This window comes from Littorina saxatilis, linkage group LG5, assembly GCF_037325665.1.
Source record: "Littorina saxatilis isolate snail1 linkage group LG5, US_GU_Lsax_2.0, whole genome shotgun sequence".
Lineage (NCBI taxonomy): Eukaryota > Metazoa > Mollusca > Gastropoda > Littorinimorpha > Littorinidae > Littorina > Littorina saxatilis.
Window position 1 is genome coordinate 44,474,798 of NC_090249.1, and position 21,073 is coordinate 44,495,870.

General features: G+C 45.0%; 1 protein-coding gene across 1 annotated transcript; it reads right to left on the reverse strand.

Annotated features, from left to right (window-relative positions):
* Positions 1-2,666: 2,666 nt before the first annotated feature.
* On the reverse strand, positions 2,667-20,291 carry LOC138967230 (pancreatic triacylglycerol lipase-like). Its single transcript, XM_070339751.1, has 11 exons — positions 20,158-20,291; positions 13,320-13,585; positions 12,797-12,943; positions 12,042-12,150; positions 11,339-11,461; positions 9,821-9,937; positions 9,238-9,353; positions 7,377-7,509; positions 6,306-6,432; positions 4,766-4,966; positions 2,667-2,854 (listed from the first exon to the last, which is right to left on the reverse strand). Exons 1-11 carry the CDS (start codon positions 20,231-20,233, stop codon positions 2,785-2,787), a joined length of 1,485 nt encoding a protein of 494 aa, XP_070195852.1. The 5' UTR covers positions 20,234-20,291; the 3' UTR covers positions 2,667-2,784.
* Between the last annotated feature and the right edge of the window lie 782 nt (positions 20,292-21,073).

The window sequence follows — 21,073 nt, forward strand, 5'->3', positions numbered from 1 at the left end:
GTCGATAAAAACGAATGAAGACTTAAACCATGCGTATAAGAATATTTTGTTCACTTATTATATAACAGAAATTACAGAAATTTCGGGTGTCTGGTATCACAGCATTGTGAGTGGTTAGTGAACAGTCAATGAGCAGTCAGTGAAAAGTGCTAACCGTAGGGACTGTGAGTACGCGCGCAAGTTGTATGAGCCGAACCAGTAATTCGTGCGCGGAAGTTACAACCCGATATTGCGCGGAGCATACATGTATTTTACAAGCGCGGAATTTACATATGCGCGGAAATTACCGGCTGCGATGCAGAGACCGGATTATCCGAACTAGTGGATTAGTGCACCCACTTTGTTTTCAGCGGAGGCAGTGCAAATGAAACGCTCGACCTACTGTACTGGAGCGGAACGATGAATAATGTGTATGTTTTAGGAGTGCAGGGCTGGCAACGTTGGTCTATTAAGGGCGCTTCTGATTCGTTCATGTCAGTCTTACTGAGGCCAGTTCGTTGAGAATCGCAAACCGGATCCGTAGCTCAGTCAGTACAGCTCTGGTTTTTAAAACAATTCCTCGCTATCGGCGCGGGTTCGAATCCGAGTTTGGGGAGAAATGTATTACCAAGAGTCAACGTTTTGCAGACTCTGATCGGTGTCCGAATGTTTAAGCAGCCTGGTTTCAAGAAACTGTGTCAGAGGGTTTCAATGTGTACTTATTGTAATTACAACTGCGTTCCATCTGTCTCATTTGCTTTTGTACTTATTTCTGTGAAAGTCTTTGGTGCCGAATACTGCCAAGCACTTCTGATGTAGAGTGACACGTACGGTCGAGCATTCCTTCAAGTAGATACATGCGGGTCTTGAGTAAAATAAAACAAAGACTCAAAACCACAATAAAACACACAAACAAACAAACAAACAAACTAAAAACGAACATTTTCTTTATAACTAGCATGCCTGAAAGGCAGAAAACAACCTTCGACTGTTTGAAGACTTGTGGACCTGGTTTTGCAGTTTAACTCTGTCAGACTATAAAGGTTCGATTTTACAATCCTTTTGCAAAATGCATTTGCATAATTGATGTGTGTTACTCTTTTCCGGTATATTGATGAACTGGTTACGAATAACAGCGTCAATTGTTTGGTGTTTTAAACAAATATAATTTGATATTTTTTGGTAGTGTTTATGGCCGTCCGTGCAGAAGTTGAGAATAAGGGAATGAAATGTGTTTTTGTTTGTTTGAATAACGATGTGTAATAATCTGTTTGGATACATTAATGAATTGGTCACGAAGAATAGCTTCCATCGTTCGTAATTTTAATTTAGTGTCATTAATGCTTGACGTTCTGACTTGCATGGAGCTCGGAGCCTGGGATGCTCCAGTGAAGGGAAACCATTCATCGATCTATTGTGTGCACACAGTCAGCGAGGAGTTCAGTCCCCTGGAGAGATGCTGAGACATTTTCACTATCGTTTGTTATCTATTAGTTGATCTACCTGTTTCTTCAACTGTCACTTCATACTTCAGTTTGTGTAATATCTTGCTCCAATTATAACGACATGCTACGTCACGTCCCCCCCCCCCCCCCCCCCCCGTATCACAGATATTGCATAACACCAAAGATGTGATTTTTTTAATGATGGGAAGAAAGCATCCTTCCAGTTGGACACATACAACAAATCAGTAATAATTGGAATACTATTGCTGCATTAATAGCATAACAGTGACAAAGTCACCAATTGAAAATTCATTTCAGCAGAACAAGATCCCGCAATGTACAGAAAGCAGCCAGGGCGGGGTAGATTTTTGGCATGTGTCAAAGTGGATCGATGCTCACGTGCAATGTTATGGGCCTGGACAGATCTATTAATATATCTAGGGCTTACACAGAACAGAAGATACCTTCAAACACGATGAACGCACGGACGTTTAGTAATGGAAAAATCGTAATTTGACTTTAACGTACCTCCAACTCATAAAAAAAACAGATTTTTTTTTATAAACAAAGATTAAAAGAATATATTGATTTCATTTCTGTAATTATTCAGAAGTGCATTTTACGGATTTGCGTAAACCAAAAAAAGGTTGTGATTTCTTACGATATTATTAATATGATTGTAATCCGTACCATCAGTAGCTGGAACCCTTTATACTTTTGAGTGTTTATGTTGACAGGGAGAAGGTAATTCACAGGATGTGTGTGTGGTGTGTGTGTGTGAAATTAAAATCGTATGCATGTATTACTTCATTCTGTATTTTGCACCATAGCAACATTCATTTGTTCATGTTACTTTTCATATTCTGCATGCTTTGATGATTAAAATGTGGACGACACTTAGTTAAAACTGATATCTGCAATTCTGAGTTTCATTCTGCACTTATTGCAGTGATGAAAATAGTATGCTCTTCTGGTTTTGTGTGTTACTGCATGAACATAGTTTGTGTCCGTCAATGCAGTGTGTGTGTTCGAGTATACGTACGGAAGACAGGAAGGCATCACACACGCACGCACACACACACACACACACACACACACACACACACACACACACACACACACACACGCACGCACACACGCACGCACGCACGCACGCACGCACGCACGCACACACACACACACACACACACACACACACTGGCGCGCGCGCGAATTGGGAAACATGACTCATAAAGACAGTCACTGGTCTTCAATGATGCTTCATTTCATGTTTTACTAACACAACACCGACCAAAATCGAAGTCGAGTAACAGGAAACTCATAACGGGAAACTCATAACTAGAAACTCATCACGGTAAACTCAACAGGTTGTAGAGACAGTCTGAAAGTGGTTTGACTCCACAGCAGTGGAATGCTCGCAGAAGTTGAACCTGTGGAAAACAAATATACATTTTGTATTGGCACATACAAACGTTATCACCATGCACAACTGACGAAATGAAATTGTGGCATGTATACACATTCAAGTCCGAATTTTGTTTGTTTGTTTGTTTGCTTAACGCCCAGCCGACCACGACGGGCCATATCAGGACGGTGCTGCTTTTACATTTAACGTGCGCCACACACAAGACAGAAGTCGCAGCACAGGCTTCATGTCTCACCCAGTCACATTATTCTGACACCGGACCAACCAGTCCTAGCACTAACCCCATAATGCCAGACGCCAGGCGGAGCAGCCACTAGATTGCCAATTTTAAAGTGTTCGGTATGACCCGGCCGGCGTTCGAACCCACAACCTCCCGATCACGGGGCGGACGCCTTACCACTAGGCCAACCGTGCCAGTCCAAGTCCGAATAAAGCAAATTGTTATTTCGATTTCGTTTTACCCCTCGCGTACCCCCCCCCCCCCCCCAAACACACACACACACACACACACACACACACACATGCACCTATAAACACCAACACACTAGCATAATAACGCAAACATGTTCACCTTGGAGTCGAACTCACAAAACAATACACATCTACAGACAGACACCAACATGCATATAGAACACCACCACACTCACTCACACACACACGACCCCAAACACACACACACACACACACACACACACACACCGTGCAGGGATGCAAAATAGCCGCCAAACGGCGAAAAAATCGCCGTTTTTACTTTTTGAAATCGCCGTTTTTCATGCACAATCGCCGAAAAAAAAGAAGAGGAAAAATGTAAACCGAGCATGCCTCTCGGTGTTTATTCTCAAGCGGGCGAATCCGAAAGCCGTATTCTTAAACGGGCGAAGCTGTAAACCGTTTGTCATTTCCACAACACGTGAGCGCGGGCGCGTTAACTTGTGCCTTCCCGAAAAATGGCTTCGTGCATAAAGTTCGTTGAACGCGGGTTTGAAAAGAAAATCAAGGAAAACGCAAAGAACGAGTGGAAATGGGAGTGGTTGGACAGAAACGTCAACGAGCAAAGAGTAGGCGATGTCATCCGCAAAATTGAAAAAGCCGGAAACGCATTTTGTGTGGCGTGTTCGAAACCAGTGGTGTATGGCAGCCGCGGCTTTGTGGCATGACTGCTAAGACACAACCATTTTTTTAATTATCTGTCAGAGACAAAGTTTTAAAGTTTCAAATACATCCAAAGCAAAGGGATTTTTACAGTTGCCATTACAGACTTTGTGACTTGCCAATGCCTTCTTGTCAGTGCCATGGATTGATACAGCTTGCAGAAACGAGTGAGCCAACATATCTATGTCTCCCTGTCCCTCTCTCTCCAAGTAATGTCATGTGGCTGCTTTGTACAAGTATATGATTGTCCATATTTTCAATGATCAGAAGACAGAACACTCTAGTCTAATGACTGTTCATTTGGTAAAAATATTAGTGGTACTAAACTCTATAGTCTATAAGCAGTAATTTTTCTAAAGTAAATTTAGTAAAACAGTAAGTATTGTACATTATTTTAGACACTGTAAATATAAGGGTTTTTTTAGGATAATATTGCCGTTTATGCATGTTTTTGGTCATTAATTTGTTCAAAATGCTTCAGCTTAAGGGGGCGCTGCCCCCTGAACCCCCGCCAGGGCGTTGCCCCATGACCCCACTGGGGGCCTTCTGCGGCCCCCAGACCCCCGCAACTTTTCCTCTTTTTTAAAATTTTTTGTTTGCATCCCTGACACGACCCCAACCACACACACACGACCCCAACCCCAACCACACACACACGACCCCAACCCCAACCACACACACACACACACACATACACACACACACACACACACACACACACACACACACACACACACACGAACACCATGATTCATCATCTCACGTTTTGTGACTCTCTCCATTCGCCACAGAGATTTTGTCCAGGTAGAGCGTGGGATGACGTAATCCCAGCAGGTTCCAAGACCCGACGTCAAGTACGTTTGAGTCATGGTCCCAGCGGAAGACAACGTCATGGATGACGCCAAGGTCGACGGGTGCCGTCACCAGATAGGAGTAGGTTTGGCCAGGCGTGACGTAGGTGTTACTGACGACAAAAACATAAGGTCATTAATATGGCCATTTCTGCGAAAGCAGTCACCGTGGTTAACATTATTATGATATGCATCCCGAGATGTTTTCCATAATTTACATCTGTTTTATAATGAGCTATCACTTCCGTGAACTTTTAGAAATTCAGCTTAAAGTGGGAGTCAGTGAGCTCAGAAAGTTTGTATGCATTTTGCTCCAACTTTGACCCCGCGTTTCTCTAATCAGAGGCTTCTGTCAACAGTGTCCAAATTCGAACAAATTACTACATTTTCTGCCAGTGGTATTCTTCTGATCGGACTGGGGTGGAAGGGGGGGCGGGGGATGGCAGTCGCAGGTGATCGCAGAAATCCCTTCCGACTCTTGCCATCTTGACGGAGAAGTCGAATTAAATGCTTCCTCACTGTCTTTTATTCATCTCATAACCATTGCATGTCTGTTCACTACAAAGACCGTTTCGTCGACGAACTCGTAAATGTTTCGTTTTGTCTATGAGTCAACATTCCATACCCTAACCTCCCTTGTTTCTTAATTCTATCAGCGATCGCGTTAACCATGCTCCAAACTGGTAGCTCTTTACAAGTACATAGACAAGTACAGTCTCTGGCAGAAATTGACCACGCTGAGTGTCGAACCAACCGGTCAAATTCAGTGATTACATAATAAGTAATTAAAGTATTCAGGAATCTTAAACAAATGAGACCGTGCGCTATTTCAGCTTTCAAACATGAAATATTCAGAGCGCTTACTTCCCGTTTCTCAGCTATTCTTATTGCAAAATTACGTCTTAGGACAACAACAAAAAATAGTCTGTTTACGGTATCCCGACCGACCCTATTTTTTCGCCCAAACACTAACGTACGACGTTTGGGGAATGCTTACAACCATTTTTTGTTACAAAGCAAGAGCAACGTGTGACATCGTCCTTGTACATTGACCCTTCGTTATTGGGACCCCTCTCTTCGTGTACATGTTGATCATCGGTGTTCGTGGCATATCCTTCAATGCAAGTCCTTTACGATCATCAATAACCTTGAAATACCTATCCTGTGGCAACTCTGACATACTGAATCTTTGATGACGCTGACCAATCCCTTGTATCTCTTAATCAAACGGACTCTGACAGACATCCTAAACCCTTTGGTACGCCTGGCATACGTACTCACTTTTACAACCTAAAAATTAAGATACCTGGAAGTTTAAAACGATGACTGCTGGACCAACATAAAATCACAGACCATTCTTCCTATTTTCTTTCGTTTTTATTTTCACTTGTATAATAAATATAACATAGATACTACCTGAAGCACCTACTTTGATGATTTCAGCATACTTACTCATGGGTGACCTTCACCTCGTGCGTTTCGCCTGTACTTCCGGTGAGGTGAACGTACATCTGACCTCGCTCTGAATGGGCAAGGCGTTGGGTACCGCCAAAGGTCAAGGCCACTCTGTAATGGTAACCTGCGACAATCCATGACATCGTGCACTTTGCCTGAGGATTAGCAAACTTGAAACCGTTCTTTCTTTATTTGGTGTTTAACGTCGTTTTCAACCACGAAGGTTATATCGCGACGGGGGAAGGGGGGAGATGGAATAGAGCCACTTGTCAATTGTTTCTTGTTCACAAAAGCACTAATCAAATTTGCTCCAGGGGCTTGCAACATAGTACAATATATGACCTTACTGGGAGAATGCAAGTTTCCAGTACAAAGGACAACATTTCTTACATACTGCTTGACTAAAATCTATGCAAACATTGACTATGTTCTATACAAGAAACACTTAACAAGGGTAAAAGGAGAAACAGAATCCGTTAGTCGCCTCTTACGACATGCTGGGGAGCATCGGGTAAATTCTTTCTCGTCCCAATATGGGACACCCCCTAACCCGCGGGGGGGACTTAAAACCTTTGCTTTTGCTTTTTCTGGACAAGGGGTGAAATGAGGAAACATTTTAACAATTAAGTATGAAATATCAGTACCACCACTGCAACGCTACCAGCCTACCGTGGATGCATCGTTTTGTCTATAATTAAACATTACATACACTTCACTTTTTAATGTTGTATTCCAAACATTCACTGCCCACTGCTCGTGTAAGGTACAATGCAACAACGTTAATTGAAAATAGAGAACACAATCGACATAAAAAAAAATATGCAAGCTACAAAACGAGGGAACACAGACCACAGCAACAGCAGTACACACACTTACGACAGTACGGCCCGTGGTCTACACACCAACAGTAGTACAACAACTTACGACAGTACGGCCCGTGGTGTACACACCAACAGTAGTACAACAACTTACGACAGTACGGCCCGCGGTCTACACACCAACAATAGTACAACAACTTACGATAGTACGGCCCGTGGTCTAGGCACCAACAGTAGTACAACAACTTACGACAGTACGGCCCGTGGGTTCCAGTCTTGAGGTAATACTTGACGTGGTTCACACCGCGGCGTGGCTTCACCTTGTCCGCGTTCATACCCATGTAGCCACACCCGTCTCCACTGCATGGCACACACCCCCCAGTCTGCAACACAAAGGTACAAGTCAGTGACGACTGATGGCAACTGGTGTATTGTGTACTACGTCATTGTATTGAAATTGTGTACTACGTCATTGCATTGGAAGAGTGATTCCCCTTGGATTTGGACAAAATGGCGAGTCAACGTGGTCGAAAAGTGAACCCACTTGATTTACGTTTGTATTAAATGTTTGTGTGCTTCTCGCATCCTTACAGACACACCAAGCATAACAGCAACGATCCGAAATTTTACCCGAACGAAGTATTATATATCTCATGTAGGCATAAGCTCCTGGTAGTTTCAAAGCAATTCACTGGGTTATTGCTGAAATACAACGCTTTTGGTAATCTTGAACTTTAGTGTGTTAAATTCATAGCTCAGAATCCAGTGGCATTCTTTACTTATTTTTCCTGTAATCAAGCCAAAGAACATTTGTCGTGAAATTAATTGACAGATTGAGCTCCAAACTTTAAAGGTCCTTGTCTACATTTTTATACCGAAATCGCCATTTGACCATTAAAATGCAGAGTCTATTATCTACAAATATCAACAATACACCCCCTTTCGATCAGGAAAGACGAAGCCAGTGTAGCCGTTTGAAAATTCATTGTAGTATTCCAGCGTAGTACTCATAGTAGGATATCCTTATTTGGAAAATGCCAAGCGCAAAACTCTTCTCAAATCCCGTGCATTTCGTGCGTTTAAAAAAAGCGTGGACAGCGCTCCAGTGTCAAACTGTTGCTGCACTTGTTTGGGCGTGGCTATAGTGACATGAATTTGATTGGTCAGTATTTTTAGGCAAAGCACATGTTCTCAGCAAACAGAAAACAAAATATTGGAAGCGTGAGTCACGCTACCCAAAAATAAAATCTTTTTTTACATATATTTTTTTTTCTATAACTTTTTTCCCCATGGTTCATTCATCATCTGACATAACTTTTTAGCGAAATCTAACCATAAGATTATTGAAAAAAAGCAAAAATGTAGACGACCACCTTTAATTAAGCATAATTAATTAATTTGGTTGTTTGATCCACAAAAATGGCCCGAGAATGGCTACGTTGTCATCCAAGGGACATCACTAAAGTAGCGGGAGTTGCCTCCCCTGTCGCCGCTTAGGATAGTTCCTTCTTTGACGCATGTAAAACGAAATGCATTCCGAGTATTCGTACAGTTCATTCCGTGACTCCAAAGGGATCTTAAATGACTTGTTCTGCTTACAAGCGCATGTTCTGCAAATGTGGAGGCTTAAATGCCTCTGAATTCTGAGCTATGAATTTAACACACTTAAGTTCAAGATTTTTGTCAAGGTACCTCTCAAAATATACGCCCAAACCTCCTGTTTTTTTTACCGCTTATGTTATTGACACCCGCATCATTAGGAAAACCATTACACAAGAAATACGCAAGACAGCTACAGAAAACAACCTGTTCTGTACAGATACTGGATTTGACTAAAAGTTGCAGATTTGTGCCTATTCTGAATTTTTGTCGATTTTGTTTTAGTTGTACCTTACGTTTTTGTCAGTTCGATTGTGGAGGTACCTTTATTTCAGCGGTGGTCACGTGACTCCTGTTATATAAATATTTGATCCAAAATTAAGTGCCTTACATTGCATAGACAGTTTGAATGAAATGACACGAGAATGAATGCTTTAGTTAGGGTACTAAAGTGGTTGCAATAATGCTTTGTGTGTGCAAAGTTTATGTTGTTTATACATAGTTCGACTCACATTGAAGTTGTCTTCACTGTCGCATTTGTAGCCCTCAAAAGGACAGGCAGAGTTGATGGACTCGATGAAGAAGTGGTAGGAACGCAGGTGGTTGCATGCAACAAACTCCTTTGCACCTGCAAAATAGTGCCCAGTCACGAAAGATAGCGGAGAGTTATCAAAAATCAAACGAAAAAACATGAGATGCGTGATGGGACCAGATCTACGAACATGGTTCAACTTTACCTATCATGAGAGGACACCTGAAATGTTGGGACACTGTGTTGGCTGGCCCAGAGAGTGTCCTCTATTCACAGGTTACTAGCACCGTGTCTGTGACGATTCACTCGTTGATGAGAAGGGTGACGGGACCCTCTTCGAACATGCTTGAACTATACCTTTCATGAAAGGACACCTTAAATGTCGGGACACAGTTGGCTGATCCCGAGGGTGTCCTTTCGCCACAAGTTACCATCACTATTACCTGTGACGATTCCTTCTTTGATGAGATTGGTGATGGGATACCTAAACCTGTCACGAAAGAACCTCCGAAATGTCGGAACACTCGTGACTGTCTCCTCTTCCCAGGTTATCATCTCTGTACCTGCGAGGATTCCCTCGTGGAGGATATGGGTGATGGGACCCTCCTCGCAGCCGGGTTGATCGTGGCCGCCATTGGGGAAATAGTCGACGTGGCCACACGACTGTCCCATGCCGAAACCTGTGCGAAAAGAGTGTCACGACATGCACAATTAATGTTCTCAAAAATGTCTAGCCAATTTCTTTACATTCCATCTCTTTCTGCTGGTCTTACACAGCGTATTCAGATTCAAACAGCTTATGCTGACATCTTCATCTTCTTTCTTTGTATCTTCTTTTTTACACCCCCGGTATAGGGGTGTGTATAGGATTCGGTCGATGTGTTTGTTTGTTTGTTTGTTTGTGTGTTTGTGTGTTTGTGTGTTTGTGTTCGCATATAGATCTCAAGAATGAACGGACCGATCGTCACCAAACTTGGTGAACAGGTTCTATACATTCCTGAGACGGTCCTTGCAAAAATTGGGACCAGTCAAACACACGGTTAGGGAGTTATTGGTGGATTAAAATTATACAAGGACTTATAGAGGGACATATTAATGGTCAAAGGGAAATAACCATTCTCACTGCCACCAACTGAGAAGGTTATTTCCCTTTGACGGGGGTGTTTTTCCTACCTCGGAGGAATTTCTTGTTTCTTTTACTTCTCATCGCGTCTACGGCGGGAGATTATTTATCAATTTATTTTCTGCTGTATTCCGATGTCTTGCTTGTGTCCGTCTGCTATTGTGTACATTGCAACTTTACCCAACTTCTTCTCTGTTCAGTGACGTTCAATTTGAATCTGTTGCTCTCTCTAGGACAAGAAAAAGCGAAGTTGAAATGCATGATCGGCAAGGTTTGTCGTATGAGAATGTTTGAGAGAACATTTGTGACCCTACACCACGGAATGAGTCGCATGTGACCTTTGCATGGTTTTCATATTTTTACATTTTCCTAAAGAGCGCTTTATGCTCTATCCAGTGGTGAAAACCGTTTTAGAAAAGAGCGAAAACTGTTTGAGTTATAAGCCTGTGACTAAGGCGACCCTCACACTGTTACCAGACACTCCCCGGACTTATATTAAGCCTAGCGCAGAACCGCGCGAGGTGACATACGACTCATTTTGTGGTGGAGGGTCACATTTCAACTGTTACTATTCAAGCTTATCGTGAGGTGATTGGCTGCAGCTATGTCACGAGTGTCCTGTGACTGACAGACATGGATTAGAATTAATCAATCACTCTGCTCCATATTTTTCGCCCTGTTGGCATTGTTTCGTCGGGGCCCAGTTGTTGCACTAAGTAGCACTGGGTGGTAGACTAGCCCCACAGCCCAGGGCCTGAAACTGGGCGCCTGGGCGAATTGCGAAAAGCAGTAGGTTGCCTACCAACCCACCCCTGTTTTTATGTTCATATGTATACTATCCACTTTATCTTCAACTCTAAGGACCTCAGTCGCACCAACCGGTGAGAATAACTGCCCTTTACAGGGATTTCCTCAATCTGACGAAAAGAAGATATGAAGAGATGAGCTTGGTCCACACCTAGGTCTGTGCTGTAGAAGCTGGATCCATCAGTGTGGATGATGTCGACAAACAGGGCGTCAGTCGGGTCCAGTCTCACCACTTTGTCCTCGTTCTGAAAGTACGGCTCTGCTGGGTCCATGCCTGGAACAAACAACGTGATACGTCATACAGCTGACGTCACTAGTGTCGGCTACAATCACCTGGCTTGTGGGCTAAAAACAAAACACACACCAAACAACACAACAATTGAAAAGGAATACAGCTTACATAACAAGGGTCCAGTCTCCCTACCTCGTCTGTAAGACTATGCTGGGTCAAGTCACATGACACACAGCATGATACGTCATATAATTGACGTCACTAGGATCTATTATAACCAACCGGCTTGTGCGCTAAAAAAAATCCACACACACACACACACACACACACACACACACACACACACACACACAGAAAAATATGATACACATTTCGTCACAAGGGTTCAGTCTACTCACCTTGTATGTGTTCTAAAGGTACGGCTCTGATGGGTCAAGTCATGTTACACACATCACAATACGTCATACATTTGACGTCACTGGTGTCCAGTCTTTATATATATATATAATCATCTGTTCAATCAGCAGCAGAGATTGTCGTTCAACTCTACAGTCATACAAGGCGCTGCAGCACATCCTGCTTTGCCAATGGATACTAACTGCAGTGGTATTCGCACTTTTACCTGTGATTCTGCCCAGGTATGTGAGTCTTTCCCCGGCATAGCCCGCCACATGGGCCCCCAGGCTGTGTCCGAGGATGTGCATGTCCTCGGGACGGGCGCCCGTCACATTCTGACACACATAGTCAAGACGATTTGTCAAATAAATGCATCAGCAAGAACAGTTTAAATTTGTCCTTTTAATTGTGACATGAAATTAGTTTCTGTCGTGCCGCAGCTAAGTTACAGAAATGACCCTGGGAACTTTCATTTAAGACAATCAAGCGCCCCCCCCCCCCCCCAAAAAAAAATGTTAAAAAAAACCCAACAACAACAATAATAATGTTGTGATTTAGATCACATGACAAAACATACACAACGACCCTCGTCTCGATTCCCCCTCTATGTTAAAACATTTAGTCAACTTGACTAAATGTAAAAAGGGAAACTTTATTCGGTCAAACATATCTTTTTGTATTAGACTTAACCTAAATCTAAAGACGAAAGCTACATTGCAAGGATTCTAGTGTGTCTAAAGGCAACGCAAAAAAAGTTTCTCGAACGCGCAGTTGACCACAAAGTTTTTGATCTGTCGTGCGTTTCGCTGTTTGTTTATGTGTGTATATTTTTTAACATTTGGATAACAACAAGTTACAGGTAAGGTAGCCTGAAATAGGGTTGGTCGGGTTACCGGAAACAGGACAAAAAATCTAGTGTCCAGCAACACTACTTCCAACTCGAGCCTAATACGCCGCTTTAAGTAAAGGTTGTTAGCAAACCTTCATGAACATTATCAGCTGGGCTATCATGGCCCCAACCACTCTGGTGTTGGCGGTTGCCTGCCCGTAGAGAGCCAGAGATCCCGAGCCCCAGTCCACCAGCACCACGTTGTAGTCTCCGTGAGTCAGGAACTCGTTCTTCATCTCCTGGAAACACAATCATCACCATCATCATCGTTATCGTCGTCGTCATCCTCATCCTCATCAGCAGCAGCAGCAGGATGATGATGATGATGAAGATGGTGATAATGTTTAAATATTGATCATTTGATTGCTTGGTTATTTGTTGTTTGATTTATCGCTGCACTTGTTTAATGATTTATTTCATTCACTCATTCATTCACTCATTCATTTCACTCATTCATTCATTCACGCATTCATTCATTCACTCATCTATTAATTACTCTTGTGATGGGATTTCACACACCCATTTCTTATTTTTCTTTTTTTGCAAGTAACCGAAAGACACTCCTCGTCCTACCCAACCACCAACACTAAAAGTTAAAGTAAAACATTCGCTCACGGCCATCCAGTCGGTTCCACCGTTGTCGATGAATCCGTGCACAACGAACTTAGTCGGTCTGCTGGCAAGGAAAGAAGACCCACGCAGAGCAGCCTCATCTCCAGCGGAGAGTTTGTGTCCGGTAGAGGGCGCTTGCCTTGTGAATAGCGTGAACTTTGGGTTGATGAAGGACGGAGACTCGGGCAGTATGGAGATGGGTCGGTACACGTCAAAGAATGGAGGGCCAGTTGAGAAGCAGCCCAGATCTTTGAAGCACACACTGGAACCTGGAACATGGGAAGATGACATAATGTTTGGAGCGTGAACTTTGGGTTGAGGAATGACGGAGACTCGGGCAGCAGGGAGATGGGTCGGTACACGTCAAAGAATGGAGCGCCGGTTGAGAAGCAGGCCAGATGTTTGAAGCATACACTGGAACATGGGAAGATGACATAGTATTCTGAGTGTGAGCTTTGGGTTAATGAAGGACGCAGAATTAGACACCAGACAATTGGGCCGGTACGGGCTGAAGAAGGGACCGCCGTTTGAAAAAAGGGCAGCCAAGATCTCCGAAACATACACTGGAACCTGGAACATGAACGGTTGAATTACGTATAGAACGAGCTGTGCCCGGGCCAGTCTAAAATTCCATCTCTATCCGTCCCGGTTGACAGGAATTTCAGCAACACGCACAGGCCACGAAAGTCCATGAGCAAACTTTAGATCGCTACAATTCTGGCGGTTGTGAAAAATGTTCGTTCTTAGTATTACCCCGAGCTCAAACTTTGGTTTCATTCAAGTGCGAACAAAACTGGTCACCACCTGAGATCTGCTCCGGCTTTAACATGAGCTATATATATTAAAACAAAACAAAACACACCAAAAAAAAAAGTAGTCTTGCTGCTGTCCGTGCAGGGTAAGAATGTTAAGATACAAACATGTTGTAACTTACATTAGTAGCAACGTACTGAATTCATTCATCACATAACGTCCACCGGCACGGTTGGCCTAGTGAAGGCGTCCGCCCCGTGATCGGGAGGTCGTGGGTTCGAACCCCGGCCGGGTCATACCTAAGACTTTAAAATTGGCAATCTAGTGGCTGCTCCGCCTGGCGTCTGGCATTATAGGGTTAGTGCTAGGACTGGTTGGTCTGGTGTCAGAATAATGTGACTGGGTGAGACATGAAGCCTGTGCTGCGACTTCTGTCTTGTGTGTGGCGCACGTTATATGTCAAAGCAGCACCGCCCTGATATGGCCCTTCGTGGTCGGCTGGGCGTTAAGCAAACAAACAAACAAACAAACATAACGTCCACTCGATCTCTACTGGATACAGCTAGGATGTTGTGTGTGTGTGTGTGTGTGTGTGTGTGTGTGTGTGTGTGTGTGTGTGTGTGTGTGTGTGTGTATGTGTGTGTGTGTTTGTGTGTGAATACGTACGTGCGTGTGTGTGTGTTTGTGTGTGTGTGTGCCTGCCTGCGCGTGTGTGTGTGTGTGTGTGTGTGTGTGTGTTGCGTGCGTGTGTGTGTGTGTGTGTGTGTGTGTGTGTGTGTGTGTGTGTGTGTGTGTGCGTGCGTGCGTGTGAGTGCGTGCGTGCAGGTGGAGGAATGGCGTGGCCAGATCTGAGATGGACGGTGAGCCGAGTTGTTTGCACGGGAAGGACCGTGCCTATACCACTGCACGGGAAGGACCGTGCCTGTACCACTGCACGGGAAGGACCGTGCCTATACCACTGCACGGGAAGGACCGTGCCTATACCACTGCACGGGAAGGACCGTGCCTATACCACTGCACGGGAAGGACCGTGCCTGTACCACTGCACGGGAAGGACCGTGCCTATACCACTGCACGGGAAGGACCGTGCCTATACCACTGCACGGGAAGGACCGTGCCTGTACCACTGCACGGGAAGGACCGTGCCTATACCACTGCACGGGAAGGACCGTGCCTATACCACTGCACGGGAAGGACCGTGCCTATACCACTGCACGGGAAGGACCGTGCCTATACCACTGCACGGGAAGGACCGTGCCTATACCACTGCACGGGAAGGACCGTGCCTATGCCACTGCACGGGAAGGACCGTGCCTATACCACTGTACGGGAAGGACCGTGCCTATACCACTGCACGGGAAGGACCGTGCCTATACCACTGCACGGGAAGGACCGTGCCTATACCACTGCACGGGAAGGACCGTGCCTATACCACTGCACGGGAAGGACCGTGCCTATACCACTGTACGGGAAAGGACGTGTACGCCCAGGAACAGACACACAAGTACGGGTGGTCGTACTATATGTGACCCTCCACCACGAAAATTAATGAGTCACATGTCACCTTTGCATGATTTTCATATTTTTACATTTTCCTAAAGAGTTTTGTATGCTCTATCCAGTGGTGAAAACCGTTTTAGAAAAGAGCGAAAACTGTTTGAGTTATAAGCATGTGACTAAGTTGACCCTCACACTGTTACCAGACACTCCCCGGACTAATATTTAAGCCTAGCGCAGAACCGCGCGAGGTGACATGCGACTCATTTCGTGGTGGAGGGTCACATATGTAAAAGCATGGTAGGATATTTGACAAGTCTGTAAATGCAATGGCTTACACCAGTAGGAAGCTATCCAGAACCAGCCATGAAGCACGTACTTAACACATTTTTTTTACTCTTCTTCTTCAGCGTTCGGCGGTTGTGTCATCTTAGCATATAACCACGTCATGTCCCAAATAGATACTGTTCAAAAAAAGAAACGCATAGCTTGTAATATTTGGTTAATTTAGTTATATGGCTACAAGGATATCCACCAAACTGCAGAAAATGTTTATCTGGTCGTCGACCTTTCGTCCATTGCCACAAGTGAGCTCTGCACGTGACGCATGCGTTATCAGTGGCTACAATGTCAAAATTGCTCATTTGGCATGACCACTCGTCATGCTTCAGTGTAATCTCGTGAAACTCGGGGAATATTGAGCTCTCACCATGTCTTCCAAAACCCATAAAAGCGGATTGTTCGCCACAAAGAAATCAGACGACAATTCAGCGACGAAAGATGGCCCGATTGAGCAGAGAAGACCGCCAAATTGCATTGGGTCGTTTACAAGCAGGCCAAAGTCAAAGTGCAATCGCCAGGCACTTCCACGTGTCCCAGAGCACCATCAGTAGACTGTGGGTCAGGTTTCAAGCCACTGGCTCCGTTGCTGACTTGCCACGAGCGGGAAGACCAAGGGCGACAACTGCTGCTCACGACCGCTTCATACGGCTCCGCCACCTCCGGAATCGTTTCCTGTCGGCCTCATCTTCTGTCCAGGCTCTCCCCGGGCCACACCGATTATCGGACCAGACCGTGCGGAACCGCCTGCATGAAGCTGGTTTGAGAGCTCGCAGACCTCACAGAGGAGCTGTCCTCACCCGCCGCCATCGCCAGAACCGAGTGCAGTGGGGCAACCAGCACCTTCGCTGGACCGTCCGGAATCACTGGAGACACGTGTGGTTCAGCGACGAGTCCTACTTCCTGCTCCAGCGACATGATGGTCGGAGGAGGGTCTACCGGAGAGTAAACGAACGTTACGCGCCCAACTGTGTGGATGAGGCACCCGTTCATGGTGGTGGAGGCGTCATGGTGTGGGGGGCGATCAATACCGCTGGAAGGAGCACCCTGGTGCACGTCCAAGGGCGCATAACTGCCCAGCGATACGTGGAGGAAATTCTGCGCCCACACGCCCTTCCTCTTCTGGCTGACCAGGATGCCATATTCCAGCAGGACAACGCTCGCCCGCACACAGCACGACTCACCACCCAATTCCTCACCGACCACCATGTCCAGGTGCTTCCCTGGCCATCCATGTCGCCAGACATGAACCCGATAGAACACCTCTGGGATGAATTGGACAGACGTGTGCGCAGGCGAGAAGAAGCGCCGGCAAATCACCGCGATCTATTGCAGGCACTTCAGGAGGAGTGGGACACCATCCCACAGCAAGATATCCGGCATCTGATCCAGTCCATGCCCAGAAGGTGCCGGGCAGTTGTTGCTGCTCAAGGCAGTCACACCCCCTACTGACTTGACAGCCTCGGCACCCAATCGTATTGATTGACTGATTGATTTGAAGATGCAAATGAACTGTGTGTGCATTCAACTGTGTCCATACCAAATTTCAAACAAATAATCGAAATATTGGATTTTCTGTTAATTTTTTCGAAAAATAAAACAAATTTGGCAAGTAGCAACTATGCGTTTCTTTTTTTGAACAGTATAGATACTAGTTCTGGGGACAGAAATACCAAGTTAGCAGAGCGGTTGTGTTTCCCATATTCTTAGGCCTGCTGGTCTTATGAACTGGTAAGTTCGACGCACGTCTTTACACTACTGTTCAAATACGCGCAATACCCAGTGACGCAAGTAAACCTGGGGAATTTGAAAGGTCAGAAAATATACGGATTTTGTTTTTCCTCAAAAAGTCGAAACGATCCTTATCTCCGACATGACGATCGGCAGTGGGACAGTACGGTGACCTGCACGGACCAAGGTCATTTTACAAAGTCTATGAGGGTGCTGGTGGTAAGGGCTGGGGGTGGGGGTGGAGGGGGTGCAGGTATAGGGGGTTGTGGCTTCCCTTCTTTGTGTTGTTCAGTGACCTCCTTTTGAGCGCTGCATGACTATGGCGGCTTACTCAGTGCCAAAACCACAGAATTAAAATGTTCATGTGAAAGTTAAAATGTTCAGGTAACGATTCAATTCAATTTTGTCCGTCAAAAATTTAGCAAGAACTGAAAATTATTACATTCCACGTTAAAATTGTAAATAACAAGTGATATCATCTCGAATTATTATCAGGTATTCATGTTTAATTATAGTCGGCGCTAGTAAGCCTAAGACAAGACTGAGTATGAGACATTGACACCGTTTGTTGACACAATCACTGTGAATTGCGCAGAACACGATTTGAGAATTGACATGTTCACTTGATATTGGTAATCCCAGGTTGTGGTGCTATTAAGCCGTCATAGCTGATATCTGACATGTGGTATGCTTAGGTTTCGTTAGTCATTTATCTTGTTATATAGCTATTCTGATGAACACGTGGGGGAATTCGGGGGCTGTGATTGGATGGTCTCTCCTCATCATCAAAGCATATTGCTGCCGAAGTCGGCCATTTTACTCAATATCCAAAAGCATATTGAGAAAAATGGCCGACGCATGGTTCCGGTTTACACATCTGTACCACGCGGCGATGTTTCTATCGACAACAGCATACACTGACAACTTAAAAAGCTGTTTCAACAACTGTGTTGTGAAATCGAATGCACTTGGAGTCAGTTTTTCTTCCAAAGTCAGAAAGCGTGTAGCGGTGTGCATGTCTGCGCGAACATGATGCGCGTAAGAAGTTTGTCTGCTATCAAAACCTGAGATCAACGCATCGACGCAAAAACTGTCATTTTGTAAGTTTGGAACAACAAATCAAGGTCATAACAGCTATATAATCGCTATTATGTTTTCAGCGTAGCAATAGGGTCCGATATTTAGACTCGAACAAGTATAATGCGACTCGTCTTCGACTCGTCGCATTATACTTGTCTCGTCTAAATATCGGACCCTATTGCTACGCTGAAAACACAATAGCTGTTACTATTTCGCCTATCCCACATCAGTGAAGTTAGATTACGAACGCGTGCATTAATCTGGTATGTGCAGCGTGTACACAAGCACAACATAAATCAAATATACGTCGAAAGATAAGAGATTTTTGTTTCTTTGTTTGCTTAACGCCCAGCCGACCACGAAGGGCCATATCAGGGCGGTGCTGCTTTGACTTATAACGTGCGCCACACACAAGACAGAAGTCGCAGCACAGGCTTCATGTCTCACCCAGTCACATTATTCTGACACCGGACCAACCAGTCCTAGCACTAACCCCATAATGCCAGACGCCAGGCGGAGCAGCCACTAGATTGCCAATTTTAAAGTCTTAGGTATGACCCGGCCGGGGTTCGAACCCACGACCTCCCGATCACGGGGCGGACGCCTTACCACTAGGCAAACCGTGCCGGTGAAAGATAAGAGATAGTGCCATGCCATACCCCAATTTGGTATGAGAGAGAGAGAGAGACATAGAAAGACAGAGAGAGAGAGAGGGAGAGACAGAGAGACAGACGGAGAGAGAGAGAGACAGAGAGAGAGACAGAGAGAGAGACAGAGAGGGAGAGACAGAGACAGAGAGAGAGACAGAGAGGGACAGAGACAGAGAGACAGAGAGAGAGAAGAAGAGAAAGATGGAGGGAGAGAGGGAGGGAGGGAGGGAGGGAGGGAGAGAGAGAGTGAAAGAGAGAGAGAGACGGAGAGAAAGAGGGAGGGAGGGAGGGAGAGAGAGAGAGAGGGTGAGAGAGTGAAAGAGAGAGAGAGAGTGAAAGAGAGAGAGAGAGTGAAAGAGAGAGAGAGAGCGAGAGAGAGAGAGAGGGCGAGAGAGAGAGAGAGAGAGAGAGAGAGAGAGAGAGAGAGAGAGAACAAGACAGACACAGAGAGACAGAGAGAGAGACAAACAGACAGATATACAGGCAGACAGTACGACAGACACAGGCACACACACACACACACACACACACACACACACACACACACGTACACACACACACGCACACACACACACACACACGCACACGCACACACATACACACACGGCAAACACAGGCAGATTGACTTACAGGCAAACAGATGGAAGTCAAACAGACACACATACACGCATTTCACCTCACCTCCACCCTCCCTCAGTCCCGTTGACCAACACCCCCTCCCCCTATAACCCACACCCACCCCACCCCCACCCCCACCCCCACCCCCTCGTCCACACACACAAACTACTTACGTTTGTAGCGCATGGGGACATTCTTGGCGGAGGTCAAGGCGACCAGAACAAGCTGAAGAAGACCGACCCACAACATGATGTCAGTTCTTCACTCCTGTCTTCCAACTGTTCGTCCTTCAAGCAAACTTCTGCCCAAATCAAAGAGGTCTGAGTTATATATTGTTTTGCACTGCAAAAAAACCTTTCAACTGTTGGTTGACGGGTTTTTTCCGCTGTAGTTCAGCGCAGACTAAACTATTTAAAGATGCTCGAGAACCCGAAAACAACAACATACAAAAAGAAATGAATAATCAAAAAAATGAAATAATCACAACTTGACTAAATGTAAAAATGAGCTTGTAGGGTTTATGTGACAATGTGTGTTTGCGTGAATGCATCTTACTTCTTTTTTGTCTCTGTCTCTCTCCCCTTCAGTTTTGTCTCTCTCCGTCTTTATCGTTTTCTCGGTTACGTGTGCGTGTGTTTGTGTGTGTGTGTGTGTTTGTTTGTGTGTGTGTATGTGTGTGTGTGGGTGTGTGTGTGTGTGTGTGTGTGCCTGTGTCTGTGTCTGTCTGTGTTTGTGTTTGTCGGTCTCTCTGTCTGTCTGACTGTTGGTTTCTATGTGGAAGCGTTCTTCCATCAAAAAAGGCTCCACTTTCACTAACACCATTTACACACAGAGCAAATACAAGTCAGAGGAACACGAAAGGACACAGTATCTGTAAACCATAGGAAAATCGTGTTTCAGAACTCACCTGAAAAATCTGGAGAAATCTATGAAAATCACTCTTATCTTATGGGTGTGTTACTCAAATTGACCTTGACCGCAGCATTAATTTGTCTCTCTTACTCCTTACATGACAGTTGTCCTTGTTTTCATGCTCAATGGGTCAACAACTTGAAAAAACATGTAGCCGCCTTTTTTCTTATTTCATTG

Coding starts and splice junctions, on each gene's coding strand:
- LOC138967230 (XM_070339751.1), bottom strand. CDS start 20,233: ATGTTGTGGGTCGGTCTTCTTCAGCTTGTTCTGGTCGCCTTGACCTCC. Junction 12,151..12,796: donor AGCTGATAATGTTCATGAAG/GTTTGCTAACAA, acceptor TATGTGTGTCAG/AATGTGACGGGCGCCCGTCC. Junction 2,855..4,765: donor AATGGAGAGAGTCACAAAAC/GTGAGATGATGA, acceptor TGTTTTCCACAG/GTTCAACTTCTGCGAGCATT.